The sequence below is a fragment of the Ictidomys tridecemlineatus genome, chromosome 1 (assembly GCF_052094955.1).
Source record: "Ictidomys tridecemlineatus isolate mIctTri1 chromosome 1, mIctTri1.hap1, whole genome shotgun sequence".
NCBI lineage: Eukaryota > Metazoa > Chordata > Mammalia > Rodentia > Sciuridae > Ictidomys > Ictidomys tridecemlineatus.
Window position 1 is genome coordinate 170,278,051 of NC_135477.1, and position 18,557 is coordinate 170,296,607.

Sequence of the window (18,557 nt, forward strand, 5' to 3'; positions counted from 1 at the left end):
CACCAGTGCCACTACTGGCAACCTAATCTCTGACCATTTGTTGCCTGCCATTCACCAGAGATCATCTGCCAGGTTTCCCCACTATAATGTTATCACTGTACCTGCGTAATTCAGAACTATCTTCTGCAGAGATAATCTACATTATGTTAATAACTCTTATGCCTCAAATTTTCATCCACTGTTCATAGCACACAGATGATTCATTCCTTTTTTTTTTTTTTTTTTAATGAGGGTGCTGGAGATCGAACCCAGAGCCTTATTCATGCAAGGCAAACACTCTACCAACTGAGCTATATCCCTTGCCCATTTGTTTCTATATTCTTCAAAGACCTTTTCAAATTCCCAAGAAATTGTTTTATTCAAGAAAAATGCATTAACTGAAAATGCTCTGGAAACCAAAAAAAAAAAAAAAGTCAGCCTGCTTTATTTCCTGTAATCATAGCTGAAAAAAAATTCTTAAAAAACAGTAAATTACTGATTAGATCTTATACATGGTGCTAAAAAATTCTAATGACGCATTTCTGCTCACTCCCATCATCACTAAATTCTTTGTATGTTCTCTTAATACTCTTGATAACCTTTGTTCCAACTTTAATATTTATCTTGCTAAACTAAAACAAGTAACTTGGTAAATAAATTCACAAATATTGGTGAGGTTTCCCTTACTGTTAAAATAAAAAAGTTATTTTGTTGTGTTTTTTTTTTGCAGGGGGGGGGTCTGTTAACTAGATTTTCTTATTCTGATTAGTTGTAAATGATATAAATATTATTTTATTGAAGCTATGATTCCATTTAAATCAGTGGGCCGATGATATCTGATTAAAGTTACACTGCACTGCAAATATATGCCATTCCCCCAAGCAAATAATATGGATCACCAGAGGTCCCATGTTTTCTCTTTGGTAGCTGCACATCATTTGCTGAAGGCCTGGAGTCTCTGTAATACATCTCTATACCAAATACCAAACTGCCACTTCACTTCTGGCTGAAGAGTCAAAATAGAGAATCTTTCTCCAAATCAAGCATAGAAAAATGAAACCATGAGTGTGGATTTGCTTAGAAATAATTAGGAACTCTGGGGAGGAGTGAAGCTTGAAGTTTCTGCTCTCCTTCTTGCACATGGATAGAAGAATACTTCTCAACACTTAAAGGCAGAGAGAAAACAGTTGTTTTGTGACTTCTAAAATAAAAGCAAAGCAAAACTTCACCATGGACTAGGTCTGAAATCCTGTATCTAAAGTGAACTAGAACCTCACTGTAAGAGGGGTTAGCTTTCCAGTGGAATTCAAAGACAAAGCCACTCCAACCCCACCCAGCAGTTTTTGTTACTGCAAAGGCTTATTAAACACACACACACACACACACACACACACACACACACACACACACACACGCAGTCATCATATGGATCCTATGGGCCCAGAAGTCAACAGTGCAATGAGATCCAATATATAATGATATGATAAACTTATTTGAGTTAACATTTCTGAGACAGAGTGGCAGCAATAAGACAGGCTTAAAAATGCCACCAAGTTCCCCCTTCAGCTTGCACCCCCAACTGAAAGCCCCTCTTCAAACTCTACTATCTATATTTAGCACGCACACATCAAAACTGGCTCAGAGCTAAGCAAAGCTTAATGGGTTAAGCTCAGAAGGATGGGGATCCTCTCACACCAACTTAGGGGAAGTTTCTGCCATTCTTCCTAATTTAAATATGCACTTTGCAGGGTCTGAGTAAAGCTGGTCCAGGCTGGGTCAGCTGGGAGATCCCAGGAGCATATAAACAGCATTGACTATTTTAAGTGAAACCATTTTAATAGACAGCTGGTTTAGGGCCCAGACAATGGGACACCAAGAAGAAGGCTTATTGTCATCCTCCACAGTAAATCATGCGTCTGCTCCCTGGGAGGAAGGTGTCTGCTGTGAGAGCGGCAAAGACAACAGTGGTTTAAATAAATCAATGTGTTTATCAGAAGTGAGGCTGAGAAGCCTGCTCCAAAGATGGGCAGCAGAGGGAGAGAAATTATACAAAAATATGTTATTTAAATAAATCAATTGACGGTGAATCAAGTTGAGGTTTGTAACTTAAGAAATAAAAAAAAATACAGTATCAAGTGAAAATGATGTTGACATTTATCCTGCCAATGGCAAATAAATCCCTTAAGGCAGTAGGAATGCATGTCCAGGAAGAAAAGTAAAATTGTAAATAGCAATAAGTTTATCTCAACTTGAAAATCCTGGTGACATTGATAAACAAAGTAGAGCAGATTTCTTTTTCTGATGCACCAGCCTTCCCTTTCTAAATAGTGTCCTCTAATGATCAGTCAGAAAATGAGATAGAAAATATTGCATATTATTTTAATTCCCTCTTTCAGATTGAGGAGGGTTTTGTTTTGTTTCTTTGTTTTTGTTTGGGGTTTTGCTTTTTTTTGTAATGAACTAAATAAATTCAAAAAAAAAAAAAACAGGAGCTGTTAAACTTTCACATTCTTATACAACAACAGTGCTGCAAGTTTTACTGGTAGAGGATAAAATACCAGCAATTTCAAATGCTCGGTTTATAAGTTAACCTGCAACATCTTTCGAAACCCCCTGCTCAAGACACTAAGTGTGCCTCAATTGCCACTGTTTTAGAGGGCACCTTTGAAGTCCAGGTTTACCCTTGCTTTTCTAAAGTATCACTGACTCTTAAAAGTGAACTAAAACTTACTCTGGATAAAGACCACACAGTAAAACGAAAAATACTCAGTGAAAATACACCAGGATCACACTTCAATAGGATGCCAAAGGAAGTACAGAGAATTGAGCAGGGCTTCTCTTTGTTTACTTTTCTAATAGTTTTAACTCTTTGTGTTCCAGGGCCCCCCCCCCCCGCAAAAAAAAGGAGCAAGGAGAATACTTTCAACATTGGCACAGCAAAATCTGAAAGGCTTTTAGAAACAAAATGCTTCCATGAGGAGCCTCTCTTAGTTTGCAACCAAACAACAGAAAACTTGTCATCTTTAGTTTAAAAAAAAAAAATGAAGGAAGAGATAAAGAAAAAGGAAGATTATCTAAAACTAACAAAACTCCTACTTTTCCACTCAAATCAAAACTTTGAAAATGTTACTCTTTTTCCCATACACAAAATAAAAGGCCAAATTTAATTTGTCACCTTAAAGACTAAGTTCATAGACATACAAAGTACCTCCTTCACCCAGAAGTGAAATATCCTCTGAATATAAATTGTCAACATGCCTTTGGCAGCAAATTACAGAGAACTGAACTAATCAAAAAATAATATGAACACCTACAATATCAACACACTATAATAATAATCATCACATTCAACCAAGTTGCACTGCTTGTCATTTAAAAAAAAAAATCACTAGCTGATGTGGTCCTAGAAATTAATAGTAGGTAAAGAAGCCCTAGTTAAAAATTAAACTGTGCCAAAGAAAACCCTACAAACCTGTCATTTCATAAACAATTGTGTCAGACAGCAAAATGACATTAATAGTGGGATAAATTAAAATAAAAAATAAAATAAAAAATTATTTTGCTTCCATTAGCAACTTCTCTACTAGTGAACAGATCACAAAGATGTAATTTCAGCTCAACAGCTAAGCAGGCCCATTTTCAGAAGTGAATTTGGAAAGTTGCAAAGGAATTATATCATATTCAGTATGCTGTACAGTTACAACACAGCCCTGAATAAAAAGCCAATGTGTACCCAATGTAGTGGGCTTTAGAATGCATTTCTCCTGTCACAAAGAAACAAAACTCCTATGCTATCCAAATGCCCCAGAAAAAAAATTTTTTTTAAATAAATCATATCAATTCCTCATTACATTTCTTTTCCTAACAGTAATAAAAGATATTTTGGTCATTTGTTAACTGAATCTATATCCATATTAATAAATACAATTGACTTTTTCCACCAATGAGCAATGATAATAATAGAGCAATGGTAATAATTATAATAATAATAATAATAATAAAATAATAAGAGAAGATAAGTTATTAAGCACTTAGTATGTGTCAGTCACTGTTCTAAGCCCTTTACATGTATGAATTAATTTAATTTCCACAGCAGAAGTTCCAGGTGAGTACTATCATTATTCCCATTAGTCTGGTTCCAAAAGCTTATATATTTTAATTACTTGCTAAGACCAAATCTTTCTTGCTCAACAACTATGTCAACAATTCACCAATGTCTAAACACTCCTTCATCCCTCTCAGCAATCTAAGTAAAGACAGACATAACAGACTGTATAGTCATACAAGTTCGATAAATGCATCCCTACTAATATGTTCGTTTTTAATGCTGTTCAAACATTCACATGGAAACAGCTCTAGCGTAAATATCCCCGAACAAATGGCTGTATATTATCCAGGAGGGAGCAGTTGGACCGCCAGACTGGGGAAGTACTAGGCCATCTGGCTCCGGCAATCTCTCCAAAACCATCAGCTTTGTTTTCACCCCCAGACTCCAAACAACACATTTTCCACTGTGATGAGTTTACATTTTCCCAAACACAGGTCCTGATCATGCATAAAAATTCCAAACTTCTTCATTCCTCTATGTGCAAGGAAATTTAAATCACCTGCATTTTTGACATGTTACCATAGGAGACAGAAAGCTGCTGAAATGTGGCCCTTGATTACAAACTTGGTCCAATCTTTTTTTGTTTCTTTCCTTAAATCTGTGGAAGAACCTCTCTGCTGGACTAGTGAATTTCTTGGGAGCTTACTGATATATTAAAAATGTGTTTATCTACCAATGAAGAACCCTAAACTGAGAAGGTTGTTAATCAAATATGCATAGCTGTGGCAGGATATAATAAAACAATCAATAGGAAAAAAATGCACTTGCATCAATAACTTAAAGTACTGGGAATATCAAAACAATATTTAAAGAAGCCTGGCTGGGAGAAAGAATCTGACAGCATTTGATTATTGCACCTTGGACCCCCCATTGTGTGTCCCTCCAAAGCACATCTCCCACCTTTAAATCCATACATACAAAAGTTTAAGATGATAACTGTTTTCCTTTCTCAAAAAAAAAAAAGCTTTTGTTTGGGCAGGGAACATTTTGTTTTTGATAAGTTTATGAAATTTGATATTCTTTGAGTGTCACTGAAAAAAAAATGTCACTCTTGAAGCAAGATGGTAGGAAGGGAGATAATAATGTTTTGGTTTTTAACTATTTAATGATAAATACCTCACTGAAGCAATCCCAGAATGTAATCATATTACAAGTAGTAGACCAAAATCTGAAATAAGGCATTTTGAAACTCTGACCTCCTCTGCCGGGTTCATCTGAACTTCTGCAGTAGATACTGTTACTTGGATGCAACAACCATAAACTTCTGGATCCTACAGGGCTTTTTTGAATGCTCACTAATGGAATACCAAAAACAGCAATGACATGAAAACAATCTATTTTTGGTCCAGCTAAACTTGGTTTTGAAAAACCCTTCCCAAAAGCAAGACTTTTATTTTTCCAGTTGGCAAACAATATTTTTAAGATATTATGTCTTATGAATTTTACAAAGAAGTCTTAGCTGTAAGGAGCCTCAGAGCCTTACACACTCACTTCTATTGAAGGTTCTCCTTTCCTGATAGAGTCCAAAATTAAAAGTCATTATCCAAAATAGTCTAATGAGACACTTTGAAAAGGTGTGAAACTCTGTGTCATATCAATACATCTTGGTTGATTGAATACATTTCTGTTTGATCTCAATGCTGCTAACTCAAGATCAGGAACAATCTATGAAAATGTAGAATGCACAGATAGTTTTGCATGTTGCCTGCCCAAGACTTCTTTTGAATTTTAATCCCAGCTTGGGAGGTAAGGATATGACATCATACATACAAAGCCATATCTCTACAACAAAAAATGTTTTGATAAACCAGCAACTAAGAAGACACTTGAATAGTGGCCAGGTATTCCCTCTACAATTTATGATGTCATCAGAACCCCTCACATCACCAGAAGTATTTTACTCTACACTCTAAAATCAAAATCTGGAGTCTATCAGGAAGAATTTCCCAGGGGGAATAAAAGTAACCATTTAATTAGTCAGTTCATATCAAGCCTTATTTCTGATTGAAAGGACCACTGTTTGTTTAAGTAAAATTAAAAAAATGAAAGAAATTTAGAATCAGACTGGACATTTAATTATAAAATAATCTCAAGCCAGATGAGGATTTACTGCTTTACTCTCTAAGGCTACATATAAATATTATGTCACAGCTAATGAAAGGTAGACTTCTTCCTGCTGATCTACCTGCTTTTTGGAGACTATTGTATTAAATGTATACACAAGTAGATAACCTACTTTCAAAACTGTTACAGCATGTAATCAAAGAATAAGCAAATGGATAATGAGCAAGAACTGACTTTCAAATCAAAAGCTACAGAGAAGGTGGTTATTTAAACAATTACTATAAAAACGAACAGGTATGTCTTGAAATATCCCTTTTCCTTCATATATTTTACACTAACTTAGACAATTACTAAATCTTTTTTTCAGGTTACTCTTCACCAAAATATATAATTGCATACATCTATAATTTTAACTTTCAGAAAGATGTCACATAGGGTGAATGCCTTTCTCAGATGAGCTATCATTAAAAATAAAACTATATCTTCTCACTCCTCCCTCCCACCCTCCCTCTCTCCTTCCCTTCTTCTAGAATTTATGATGAAACAAATGATCGAAGAATGACTTTAGCTGCAGTTTCCTTAAGCTCTATGACCTTGTTAGTAAAGTATTTGATGTATTGCTTTATGAAAATCAAAAGATTATTCTCCCATCATAGTGTGTAAAAGTCAGTTCATTTCAGAATGGAAAAACCAATTCTTGGTGGCACATTTTGTTTAGACAGATCTAAAATAAAGTTTTGAGGAGGTTTAACTCATATAGAATCAGTTCAAATTTTGTGCTCCTTAAAACTGTGGTGCATACAATTAACATTTCAGTGGTCAATGTTGTACAGATGGGTCTTATATACTTATCTATGTCTATTAGCTTTTTATTAGTAAATCCTAATAAATACATATGGAATATGAATTAAGTTTGCACTCTCCCCCTTCTTTTCCCCCTCTGATAAGAATGGCAGGAAAGGATATCCAGAGTATCAAAGACAATTTTTGAAAACAAAACTCCACTTAAGATATTTTTGTTTCGATATTGTTAAAAAAAAAAAGTTACTGAAGTCAGGCTTTTGTGTTTCTGCTTGGAAAGAAAAAAAAACTTACCAAAACACATAAACATATAATTATGCAAGATAATTATCCTATGCAATAATCAAATCCATTAAAGAAAATAAGACCAAGCCTGAAAGCATAAATGGGAATTTACTCTGATCTAACAAATAAGTAATGAGCAGAATCTTCAAGAAGGGCAAATCTTTTAAGGAAATAACATGAGGTCAATTTCAATAGATATTTATTCTTCTTTAAAATACATTTCATACCCTCTTGTTTTCTACTTAGGTCACAATGAAATATGAGAGCAGTCATCGAAATTAGCTGTTATTAAGTTGATTCTTGTTGAGTGTATTTTAAAATTACCAACAGCGAATTAATGTGCACTTTGGACAACATATTTAAGCCATGCATCTCTAAAAGCAGTTTTTAAATAAGCATGCATACCCTGATTTCAAGCTTTCTAAGCCAGCTTTTGAGAGAATATCACCTCCCTTATTTTAAAGGGAACCTTTTAAAATAACAATCAAGTAAACAAGTTGTAACCCTCTTACTAAATGCTGGTAGTACACAATGAATAACTTTTCTCTTTGTTCTGATTTCTTTTCCCCCACCCTATAAAGCTGTCTTCCTATTTCTGCTACTAAGTTCTGCAACTACCTAACCAGCCACTTCATTCTGAAACTAAACTTTTTCTTAAAATTAAGAAGGGGAGAGCTCCTGCGCCTCATTAAAATGTCAGGCCTCTCTTCTGACTCGGCTCATAATTGTATCTTTTAAACCATAACTCAACCTTAATGTATACTGCCTGACACCGCGTGTTGGGAGCTTAGGAAAATGCCGTCTATGTACCTTTAAGATCGCAAGCTCACTCATGCTGCCTGGCATCCTGCCAAACTTGGAGGCAAAAGCGGGAGGGTTTTTGCAAAATATCCTTAACAATTGTCGCTCCCTGTTCCAACTCTGCCCTCCACTACCACCCCCCTTTAAAAAAAAAAAAATCTGTGGAGTGGTCATCCGTGCCTGGCCCTCTTGCCACTCCCGGAAAGCCGCCTTTGCCCCTAGCCTCCAACTCCTCAGCCCTGGGCCTCCCCTGCGAGGCCTGGTTGGCTTGGGTTTCAGAAGTTAAGCCCAAACCGCCCCAGAGCCCTTTGCGCCCCCTGGGGCTCTGGGGCCAAGTCAGAGGAAGTTCAGCCCCCATCCACTTCACTCAGCACCCTGCGGGCTCAATTCCCAAGGCCTGGGCTTCCCTTGGAGGGAAGGAGCCGTCGAGCTACGCTCTCCAGGCGGAGGCGCAAGTGCGCGCAGGGCTGGGAAGGCGCACCGGCAGCGTGGTCCCAGGTCCACACTGGCCTGGAGGGTTTGAGTTCCCGTCCTCCCGCTGTGGAGCTACCAGCTTCTTGATTCCCCGGAAATTTGTGACCCCAGCGTCACCCCCACAGCGAGGAATTAAGAAACTTACTTGTTTGGTCATGGAGTCAATGAGGCGCACGTAGAAATCCTGCTCTGTCCTTATCCCTGGGGGAAAGAGGAGGAAACGAAAGAGAATTAAATGAGAAATGAGAGGGAATCAGTCGCGAGGGAAGGGGGCGATAATAACAAAACAAATCATAAGAACAACTAAAGTACACTCAACCACACGAACGGGGCAAAGGATCCCAGGCAAATCGGAACCCCCATCCCTGGAAAAGCACAGCCTGGACCTCCCTCCCCCAGCATCCAGAGAGTTGCCGCTGGCCTAGCCCAGGTGCTCTAAGAAGCTAGACATAAAGCCTGTAGCTAGGAATGGAGCAGGACCCCAAACTTGACTCTTCTTCCTTCCCAGGCAACAGCCCTTCTGCGATCGCCTAGAGCCATTAAGGCCACCACCACTGCTAACCTCGGGCCTGGGGTCTGGGCCACACTTAAGGAACAGGCCTCAGAAAGGGGAGAAATAAGGCAAGTGGCCCAGAGAAGACTGGGGCATGACACCTGGCCTCAAGTACATAATGGAGGCACAAAGCGGCCCTGAGGCCACTCCAGGCCTGTTCTGGTGAAACTTCCTAAGAGGAAACTTAGGAGAGATAGGTTCACCTGCAGGATGGCGGACTGAGCTTCCCTGGGAAGGCTTTACTCCACCCGGAGATCCCTGAGTGCCCTGACCAGACATGGAACCCCAGGGTGCAGGCACAGGCAGGATGAGAGCCTCACCATTGCTGTAGAGGAGCTGGAGCCGGTAGTGAATCCCGTTATTGGTCTTTTCGCTGTTGGCTTCCTAGTTTGCAGCAGGACGCAAAGACACAAGAGACGCAGGAGAGAGGTCGGCGTGAGCGAGTGGACCAACTTCGAGGCAACTTTCCCCAAGCCGGGTCCCCGGGCTGGTGAGCCCCGGAGCAACAGAAAATGCTGCAAACTGTGATCCCTCCTTCGTTCCCATCCCAAACTGCTCTCTCTCCCCTTCCAGAAAATTCCGTGGGGCGCGAAGGGGTGATCCTCTTCCCAGGGCCTGGGGACGCGGGCCTGGACCATCAGAGGCAGGCGCTGTGTGGTCTGGTAGTCGAGGACGAGTTCATCCCGGCACCCATGACAGTGGATTGTGAAGCCGGGCTCGCCTTTCTCCAGCTCTAGGGGCTCCACGCGAACTTTTATGGAGGAGGACCCCGTGAACTGGGAGCCCAGATTCGTCCGGGACGGGAAATGGCTTGGGAACCCCTCACAGGAGTGTGTTGTGAATGCTTTGCACTCATGGAGGAGCGCGCCTCCCAAGGCACCAGGGCCTGCTCCCCGAGCCGCGAACAAGGGGAGGAGGCGCTGCGCCCACTTACTTTTTCCTTCTCCACGAACCCCACAAAGGCTGTCCTCTCGATCTCCACGGGCTGGCCCTGTCTGTCGTAGAGAGCCAGGACGAAGTGGAAGAAGTTGGATTTGCGCAGATTGGAAGGCGGCTGCTTCTCAAAGTGAGCCCGGGCCAGACCCACCCCGCTGCGGCCAAAGAACGCAGAGTTAGACGGCAAAGCAAGACGTCGACTCGCGCCCCCCTTGTTACCACTACACACCCGAGAACCCTCAAACACCCACCTCCTCTTTCCCCAGTGGACTCCCTCCAGGACCCCTCAGGCCCCCCAGGAGTAGCCAACAACCCAGTAGGCATGTCTTTGCTTGTGCTTGTCCTCCCTGCGGAGGGCAGAGCGCGTCCTCAAAACTCGCCAAAGAGGTGTGAAAGTTTTGTTTGGGTTTTGCGCGCGAGACAAACGCTATAAGCATTTTCTCCGACTTGAACTGCGCTGAGTTGGGGGGGAAGAAAAGTGGCAGTGAATGAGGTTTGAAGAAAAGAGCCCAACGTTTACAATTTAGCGGGAGGGGGCATGGGAATGGGTTCCCGCTACTCTTTAGAATCTCTTGACTCAGGTACGTGGACAGGTGGGAATGAATGAAGACACGCTCCGCTTCTCGCTGCAACAGCCACCCTTCAGGAAACCTCCCGCGCCCTGGCCAATTACCGACGCCTAGCCTGGGGAAGCCAAATTTCCACCCCAAAACATGTGCAGAAGAGTCCAGGATAGGACTCAAAGAGTTGGCGGGGGCGGGGGGGCGGGGTGGTCTCTGTGGGAGAAAGAACTAAGATGTTTTGTAAAGACCTGTCCTGGGAAAGTTTCTCTGCTCTGCAGAAATCCTCACAATCATTCCAGAAATCATAAGGGCCAGAGTTGTTGGCTGAGCTCCCCCATTGGGAGACTGAAGGCTGGGGCTCCAGGGGTGCCGACTGCCACTGACAGCCCAACCTGCCAAACACAAGCGCACAGAGGCACATACATGCACAAACACACGGCGCACCGGACGCGCGCGCACGCGCGCGCGTACACACACACACACACACACACACACAAACACACACATAACTTTCGTTTCCAGCCCAGTTACCCAATTCACTCTCACTACCAACTATCCCCAACCTTATGCTCGGCAGGGAAGGTAACAGTGCCCGGGGACTCTGGTCTCCAGCCCCGGGAAGCTGGGGATGATGTAATTAGTCATCTTCCTTCTTTCCCTTCCGCACTCTGAGTCTGATAGGGCCTGGGGCCACCAGGTTTCCCACTCCCCTAAGCCCAACTGGTGGCCGGGAATTAAAAGGGCACTGTTTCATGCTTGGGATCAGGAACCCCTGGAAAAGGGCATTGGGTGTGCCCAGGGAAGTTCTTCAAGTCAACCTCCAAGGGCAGTGCCTTCGGGCCACACTGTCTAGCATCTGGGGAGTTTTGAGTGGGAGAGGGGCTGGAAGAGGCCATGGTGACAGGGGGTGGGGAAGACTTAGGAGATGTCAGAATTAAAGTTGGGAGTTGCTATTCTACCGATGGACTGAGAAAAACTGAAGGCGAGAGAGAGGGAGGGAGGGAGAACCAGATAGGAGAAATAAGAGAAGACTCGAGGGAGAAATGGGGAGAGAAAAACAGAAGAGACAGAGAGGTAATGGGAAGGAGAAAGAGAGGAGAGTAGGGAAGAGAAGAGAAAGAAGAGTAAGGACAGAAGGAAGGGAAAATGAAGGTAAAGAGGAAAATGAAATGAAAGGAGGGAATTTAAAATAAGGGGGAAAGAGAGACGAGAAGGAATGAAGAGAAAAGGAAAGAAATGGAAGGAGGGGAAAGAAAGGAAGAGAAGAAGGGAAGGAAAGGAAGAAAAAAATAAAGTAAGGAAGAAAGGGAAGATGGAAGAAAAGGGAAGGGAAGGAAGAAAGAAGAGGAGGGGAGAAAAAAGAAAAATAGAGATAGCCTGACAGAAAAAGAAAGAACAATCACAAAACACAGATATCCAACAGCATGCTGGCGAGACGCCTCTTCTGGGTTAAAACAAAATGAAAACAGTCACAGAGGAGGCAGCGGAAAGTGCCGGCAAAGCGTGGGCTCCTCGCAGGCAGCTCCTGGTTCTCCGGCCGCAGGCGACGATTGCAGCGCAGCCGGGGAGCGCAGAGCTCAGGCTGCAAGCAGAGCGCAGCAGCGGACGCAGCTGTGCGGCCCGGCCCCGGGGCAGCCGCGGCGGCAGCCGCCTCCCAGCTCTCCCGCTAGCAGCTAGCTCCCTCGGCCGCGGTCCCCGCGCGATACCCACCTCTGCGCCGCTGTGTTGGCGTCCAGCACCCCGGCGCCCTGCATCCACGTCCGCACCGCGTTCATGCCGCTACCCAGCGGCTCTTCCTTCATGCTGCTTCCACTCCGTTGGATGCTTTCCTGAATCCCAAACATGAAAACAACCTTTTCTTGTGGAAAATCTCCTCCCCCTCGAAAATAGAAAAAAAAAATAGAAAAAAAAAAAAAAAAGAAAACGCCAACCAGAGATTTTCTTTTCTTTCTTTTTTTTTTTTTTTGAGTCGATGAACTCGCGCTAGAAGATCAAGGCGGGCTGGAAAGCAAATTTTTTAAAAATGTAAACCTTCGTTCAAAACAGAGCGATAACACGGAAAAAAAAAGGAGAGGATAAAAAAGAAGAAGAAGAAAGGGAAAATCCAACGAAAAGACCAAAATAAAAAAATTAGAGATGTATGCTTGGCTGTTGGGGGTTGTTTGGTTGGTTGATTTTTGGTTTGGGTGCTTTTTTTTTTTTTTTTCGCTTTTTTTTTTTTGCCTTTTTTTTTCTCTCTCTCTCTCTCTTTTTTTTTTTTTTTTTTTTTTGGTAGTGATCACAGGCCGGTGGAGAACAGGAGGGGCTGGAGTTTCCTTTTGTAGAGGTACCTTTCACTTGAACAAGCAGGAAGAAAAAAAAAAACGTGATAGCAATTTAAGAAACAATAGACTCAACTCGCGCTGCCGGCTTTGCTACTTCAAGTGTCATTTTCCACAACCAGGCAAGTTTTTTCCTTTCTTTTTTTTTTTTCCTCCTTCTCTCTCAACCAAAGATGTTTCTTTCCTTTCAGTGCGTGTAGATGAGGAGGACGCTGGTTGCCGTAGACAGCTACACCAGAGAGGGTGGGGGGAAGGGGGGAAAAAGGGAAAGAGGAAGGGGGGGGAGGGAAAGAGAGAGATAGAAAGAGAGGACAGGGAGAAAGAGAGAGGGGTGGACCCTGCTGGATGGAGATTCTGTTTTCTCCTTGCTAAAATAGAAGTGATTTGCAGGCTTTCCCTATGGAATCCAGTTTGACTCTCCCCAGAGCTAAACACAGGCACACTAACCCCAAAGGGAGGAGGCGGGGCTCAAGCCTCAAAGCCCCGCCCCTTCTTTGCATAACGTCATTCTTCCGCCTCGCCGCAGCCAATCGCCTCTGAGGATCTGGCTTGCTCTCGGAGCCAGGCCACGCTCCCTCATTAACATCCTTCTCCTGGTGGCTCGGAGAAGCCGGGCAAAGTTCCTTGCAAAGTGGCGAGCGAGGGAGCGCTGAGCAAGGCGTCTGGGCTGGGGAGGAGTCGGGTCGACTGAAGCGGAAAAGGGGACAGAAGGAAGGAGAGGGGGGTATCCTTTCCAGGGATTTGAGCTGGAGATCTGCATCCAGGCTATTGCTGTCCCTTAGCATCCTTGCTGCGCCGTGGGCGCGCTCGAGGCATACAGGCTTCGTTCTCCCAGGGCTGATGCCACGTCCTGCTCCGCAGTCCTGGGACGTCGGGGGCAAAAGTGGAGGAGACAGGAGAGCCCAGACAGAAAAAGCAGGACGCGTGTCCCAGGTGCCCACCTCTTCGCTTTGAGGCGGGGTGGTGGGATGGAATATGGGTCGCGAGGTCGGTGCTGGGAGCTTTCGGAGAGACACTGTCTCCACGCTGGGAGGGGCGGGTGAATTCAGGACCGCTCAAGTAAGGCTTTGTGGATCCCCTGGCAGTGGGGGACCCAGACTCTGAATCCAACCTGGCCTCTGAAACGCTTCTCGCTCCTCACTAACCCGAGGCCAGCGGTGTTAAGCACTGTTCTTACACGCTCACTTCTCTTGGGTTACTGTGAAGATAGGTGAACAGTGGGATAATGGGTCTTACTGCGACTGGGTCAGGGTGCGTTTTAAAATTTTTCTCAAATTCAGTCTCCAACTCCTCACCCCCGCTCCAAAGTAGTTTTTTTCCTTCTTCTTCAGGAGAAACGACAACCACATCTATCTCTGATTTGTCGGTTGTTGCAGAATCTCTTCCTGTTAAAAGTGCGCGGGGCAGGGAGGAGGAGTAAACAAACTTCTCTAAATTCTGTTCCAGCGGTGTGGGCAGAGAAAGGGAGAGCTGGGGGAGGGAACGGAAAGAAGGAGGGGGAAGCCATGGCGGGGGGGGGCGGGGGATAATAAGAGGGAGGGGAAGAATAAGAGAAGGAGAAGAAAGAGGGAAGAAAAGAGAAGAACTTGGTCTTCTACCTTTAGCATATATGCTTGTGGCTGGCAAAAGTGATGGCTAGATGTGGGTAGTGTGCCCCATCATTTTTTAGCAGGTTGTAACCTCTAATAAGCACATGGTGAACTTCTGTTTCATTGCTCTCAGAGGAATTTAGCCAAATTTGCTAAAGACCCCTTGGGGGGAAATTCTCTGCCAGAAATCCAGGTCCCCTTTCTACTGGCCGCCTTTGGCCCTTTGATTTAGGAAGAGTCAGTGATGGAAAGGTACACATGCTTATGTTGAATGGAGGGAGATAGTTAAGAGTTAAGCTTTGTGCTTTTGGCACAACAGGAATGTGGAACCACTTCTTGATCCCTAAACTGGGTAAAAGCGTGTGTTCCAGGCCTGCAAATGCATGGCAACTATCTCCTTCAAACACTATCTCCTGCCCAGCTCTCATAGCACTTGTTCTGCACCTCTGTGTGTTGAGGACTTTCTTCCTGGTACCATAATTAATGTCATCTTCTCCAAGACACTGCCTGAAGAGATTATTCTCATCCAGGGGGATCCCCATAGCATCTACCAGACTTCCTGGCATACAGTAGGTGCTCAAGAGAGGTATAATGGTAGAAACTGGAAGGGTGGCAGACTTGTGAGGGGAAATTAAATGTATAATTGAAACTGGCCTGCGTTTAAAAATAAATTTAAAATTTTGTATGTTTTTCTCTTGGAAAAAACAAAAAAACTTTCCAAAGCTCCAAGCTTAACCTGATGCCTCAGGCCCCAAAGATTCCCAGAGCCAACCCCTTCCCCCAGTTCAGAGGGGACCTTCAAGGTACAGGGGTCAGAAAGCAAAGATCACCCCTCTTATCAGTGAGTCCCAGATAGTTCTGGCACAAGACCTATGCCTCCCTCTAATTAACTCCATGAGCCTACAATTTACTATCCAGTAAACAGTCTGCAGGACTCCAAGTTGAGTGTGATGGGGTACATGGTGCAGAGATAGAGAACACGCAGTAAAGGAACTGATCACTGGGAAAGGTGCCAGGGAAGGAGAGACACTGCTGTTCTGAGGTCCAGAATGAGCAACACACACACATACAACAGAGGGATTTCTGGGGAATCAAGCAGAATCTAGAAGCATCTGCAAAGGATGTGTTCATTGAGGTGTCTGAAACTGACTATCTCAAGTGAGAAATTTGCACAGAGAAAGGAGCCTTCAGCAGCCCTATTCCTGCCCCCAGAGCCAAATTCCCAGGAACTAAATTAGAGGGAGGCATTTTTTCACATCTGCCTGGCTAGAGAAGACAGAAAAATAACAGGGGGAGGGGGGACAGAAATCTTTTTGATAAGACTAATGCACTTTGGCTGTTACCTCACCTGGGGTGCTGACTATATTTTAATCAAGCAGAGTATTCATAGCTTTTCTTCTTCTGGGTGTCCTTGTGCTTTCAACCTGGTTTTCCCAGACTGTAATAAATGTTTAAGTAGGAAGGAGGCTAAAAAGAGAAAGTGGGAAAGAGACATAGAGAGTGACAGAAAACTGGGAATGACACCCAGGCCAGCAGAGTAATAGCTTTCTTTAGTGAATTCTAAACTTTGAAAAGGAATTTCTTAAATACTTCTAAATCTCCCCCTCATGTGAGGTTGGCACCACCTCTAGAGACAAAGCCTTTGTGTAGGGGTGACTGTGAAGTGTGAATCCAGACTGCTTCCCTCCTTTTTACTTTATAGTCACATCTCCTGTGGAGATATGCATGCATGTAGGACCTGCAGTGCATTGCCTAAGATCTACGGTGTACCTGTGAGTTGATTTTAGTAGTTTATAAACTGGACTCAATACCCTAGTCATATAGGGGATTGGAGGGTGAGGAGGCTTCTTGAAAATGCAGATTTCCAGGCCTTGTTCAGATTTGACCAATCAATGAGAGCCTCTGAGATGGTGCCTCTGGATTCATATTTAAAGATATTTGGATACTCTTGGTTTCTGATATATTATCTGAGAGAAAGAAGGGAGGGAGGGAAGAAGGGAGAGGAACCGAACCTATGCATGAAAAAAATAACAGCACACCAGGTTTCATCTGTATAAACTCCAAGGAGCCACTGGAGAGGATTGGCATTTCCAGGGAATGAAGTCTCTCCCTGAGCTTCTCGAAGTTTCTTCAATGCACAGGGGCAGCAACCACACTTGCCCGAATGTTCCATCTCCCAGGCGGGGCTGCACAGCTCTCAAGGTCTCCCGTCCTGAGGAAGTTCATGCCAGTGAGCAAACCCCTCCTTTCCCATCCCTCGCCCCTAACTTCTACTCCTTGGTTGTACCAACCTTCTTGAGGCACAGGGGAATGGATTCCTTTTCCTGAAGAGCTTGAGTCGCCGCAAAGATTTCTGAGGACTCAGGTAGAAACCTGTCCCTCATCCCACCTACCACCCCCCCCCCCCGCATCTTAGAGAGAGAGAGAGAGAGAGAGAGAGAGAGAGAGAGAGAGAGAATAAATACAGCCTAACTAGGACCAGCAGGAACATCCCCGGAAAAGAGAAAATCGTCTCGGCTCGTCCGCCCCCAGGAGGCCAGACTTGGGACTTGTCACTTAAAAAATTTCTTGAATTTTCGTTCCCCTAGTAAGGGGAACCTGTGTGTGTGTGTTGGGGGGGGGGGGAATGGCCCCTCACCTTTGCCACTTGCTAGAGGCTGCCCTGAGTGACGTGGGAAGGCAGACGCCTCCTGCAGTGCGGGGAAGAGGAAAACGGGGTGACAAAGCTCAAACCGCAGAATCCCTCCAGGCGCGGCAGGATCCAGAAGAGTCGCCCGGAAACCTGAAGTCTGAGGCGGGGGCGGGGATAGACCGAGGCCCATCACCTGCCCGCAGGGAAAGGGATGAGTTGGCGGCAACCCAGCGTCTGGGAAAGCCAGACCTGCCCCTGCGCAGCTCTGTGAGCGCCTGGGTTCCGCACTCCAGACGCGGACAAGAACGGTCCATCACCCGGACCACCAGCCAGCAAAACCCTAACCCTTTCCCTCGGTGACCTCACCCTCAGCTCTTGGGGAACGCGTGGGAGCTGCAGGCCACAGTTCCACCGGAAATCCGGACTCTGATCCCAGTTTCCGACTCCCGCGATCTGCGGAGCCCCTTTGCTCAGCCGTCGGACACTACCAATCCCAGGAGCGCACCTCCCCCCGCAGTACAGGCAGGGAGACTGAGGCCTAGAGAAAGACAAAGGTGCCCACAGACAGGAGGTAGAGACACGTGGGAGAGCTTAGTTTGCTAGGACCAGGAGCCTGGGGCAAGGGGTTCTGACAAATCTCTCTCGGGTTTCCCCGGGGCCTGGGGGGGGGTGGGGTGGGGGGGCGTCCCAGATAATAATAGATAATTTGTCGAAGACTTTACCAGCATAAATTCACTGCATTTCCATCACAGATCAAGAAGACAGATTAAGGTCACTCCTATTTTACAGGTGGGGAAACTGAGAATCTATGAGGAAAGCGTTAAATAAAAAAAAAAAGTGTCCAATACTACACAGCTAGTACAGTTGCCAAACCACAATTCTCCAGGACCTGCGCCTTAACCTGGGAGCCAAACCATTGGCAGAGTGAGTCTCCTAACCCAGAATGCTCACGGATTCCTTGGCTGTCCTTCCCCAGGGTCTGGGTTCCCTATTCAGGTCCACGGGAAGAGAGCGCACAAGCCCCCTCCCACGGTGGGGGATCGGACTTACAGCAGAGGAGAGAAAGAGGGTGCTGGGGAGTTCCCAAGAAAAGTCCTAAAGAGTGTTCCGACTGAATGCGCATCCACGCGGTCAGCTACGACTGGGGCTTCTCTCCCAGCCCTACCGGGACAGGGAGCACCTGGGGCATCCAGCGCCCGCCCTTGACTGTTACATTTACTTGGCCTCCAGTCAGTCGTTTGTCCCGGTCCTAGCCGAGGTCTTAGAGTTCATACAAGCTTTCCCAAAAGAAACCAGCTAAACACAGGACTTTGGGGTGGGGGTGGGGGGGACATCGGTTCGCCTATCGGAGGACGGAAATTTAGACACCTGCGAACGTGCTTTAATTGGGGTAGAAGATGATTCTCCCTTGTCGTGACCATACGAAAAGTTCAAGTTATTTTGAGTCCGGA

At 44.8% G+C, this 18,557-nt stretch overlaps 1 protein-coding gene across 15 annotated transcripts in view; it reads right to left on the bottom strand.

Annotated features, from left to right (window-relative positions):
• Window positions 1–13,328, bottom strand: part of Ebf1 (EBF transcription factor 1) — a 400,988-nt gene extending 387,660 nt beyond the window's left edge. For 7 of the 15 annotated variants that reach the window (XM_078051753.1, XM_078051755.1, XM_078051738.1 and 4 more), the window contains exons 1-4: window positions 10,813–11,000; window positions 10,000–10,156; window positions 9,386–9,449; window positions 8,658–8,713 (exon numbers count right to left, since the gene is read on the bottom strand). In XM_078051753.1, the coding sequence (XP_077907879.1) occupies window positions 8,658–8,713; window positions 9,386–9,449; window positions 10,000–10,156; window positions 10,813–10,985 (450 nt within the window). In that variant the 5' untranslated portion in view covers window positions 10,986–11,000. Of the gene's footprint in view, window positions 1–8,657; window positions 8,714–9,385; window positions 9,450–9,999; window positions 10,157–10,812; window positions 11,001–12,274 lie in introns of those variants that run through there. The other 8 variants (XM_078051777.1, XM_078051779.1, XM_078051764.1 and 5 more) reach the window with 2 other exon arrangements.
• Between the last annotated feature and the right edge of the window lie 5,229 nt (window positions 13,329–18,557).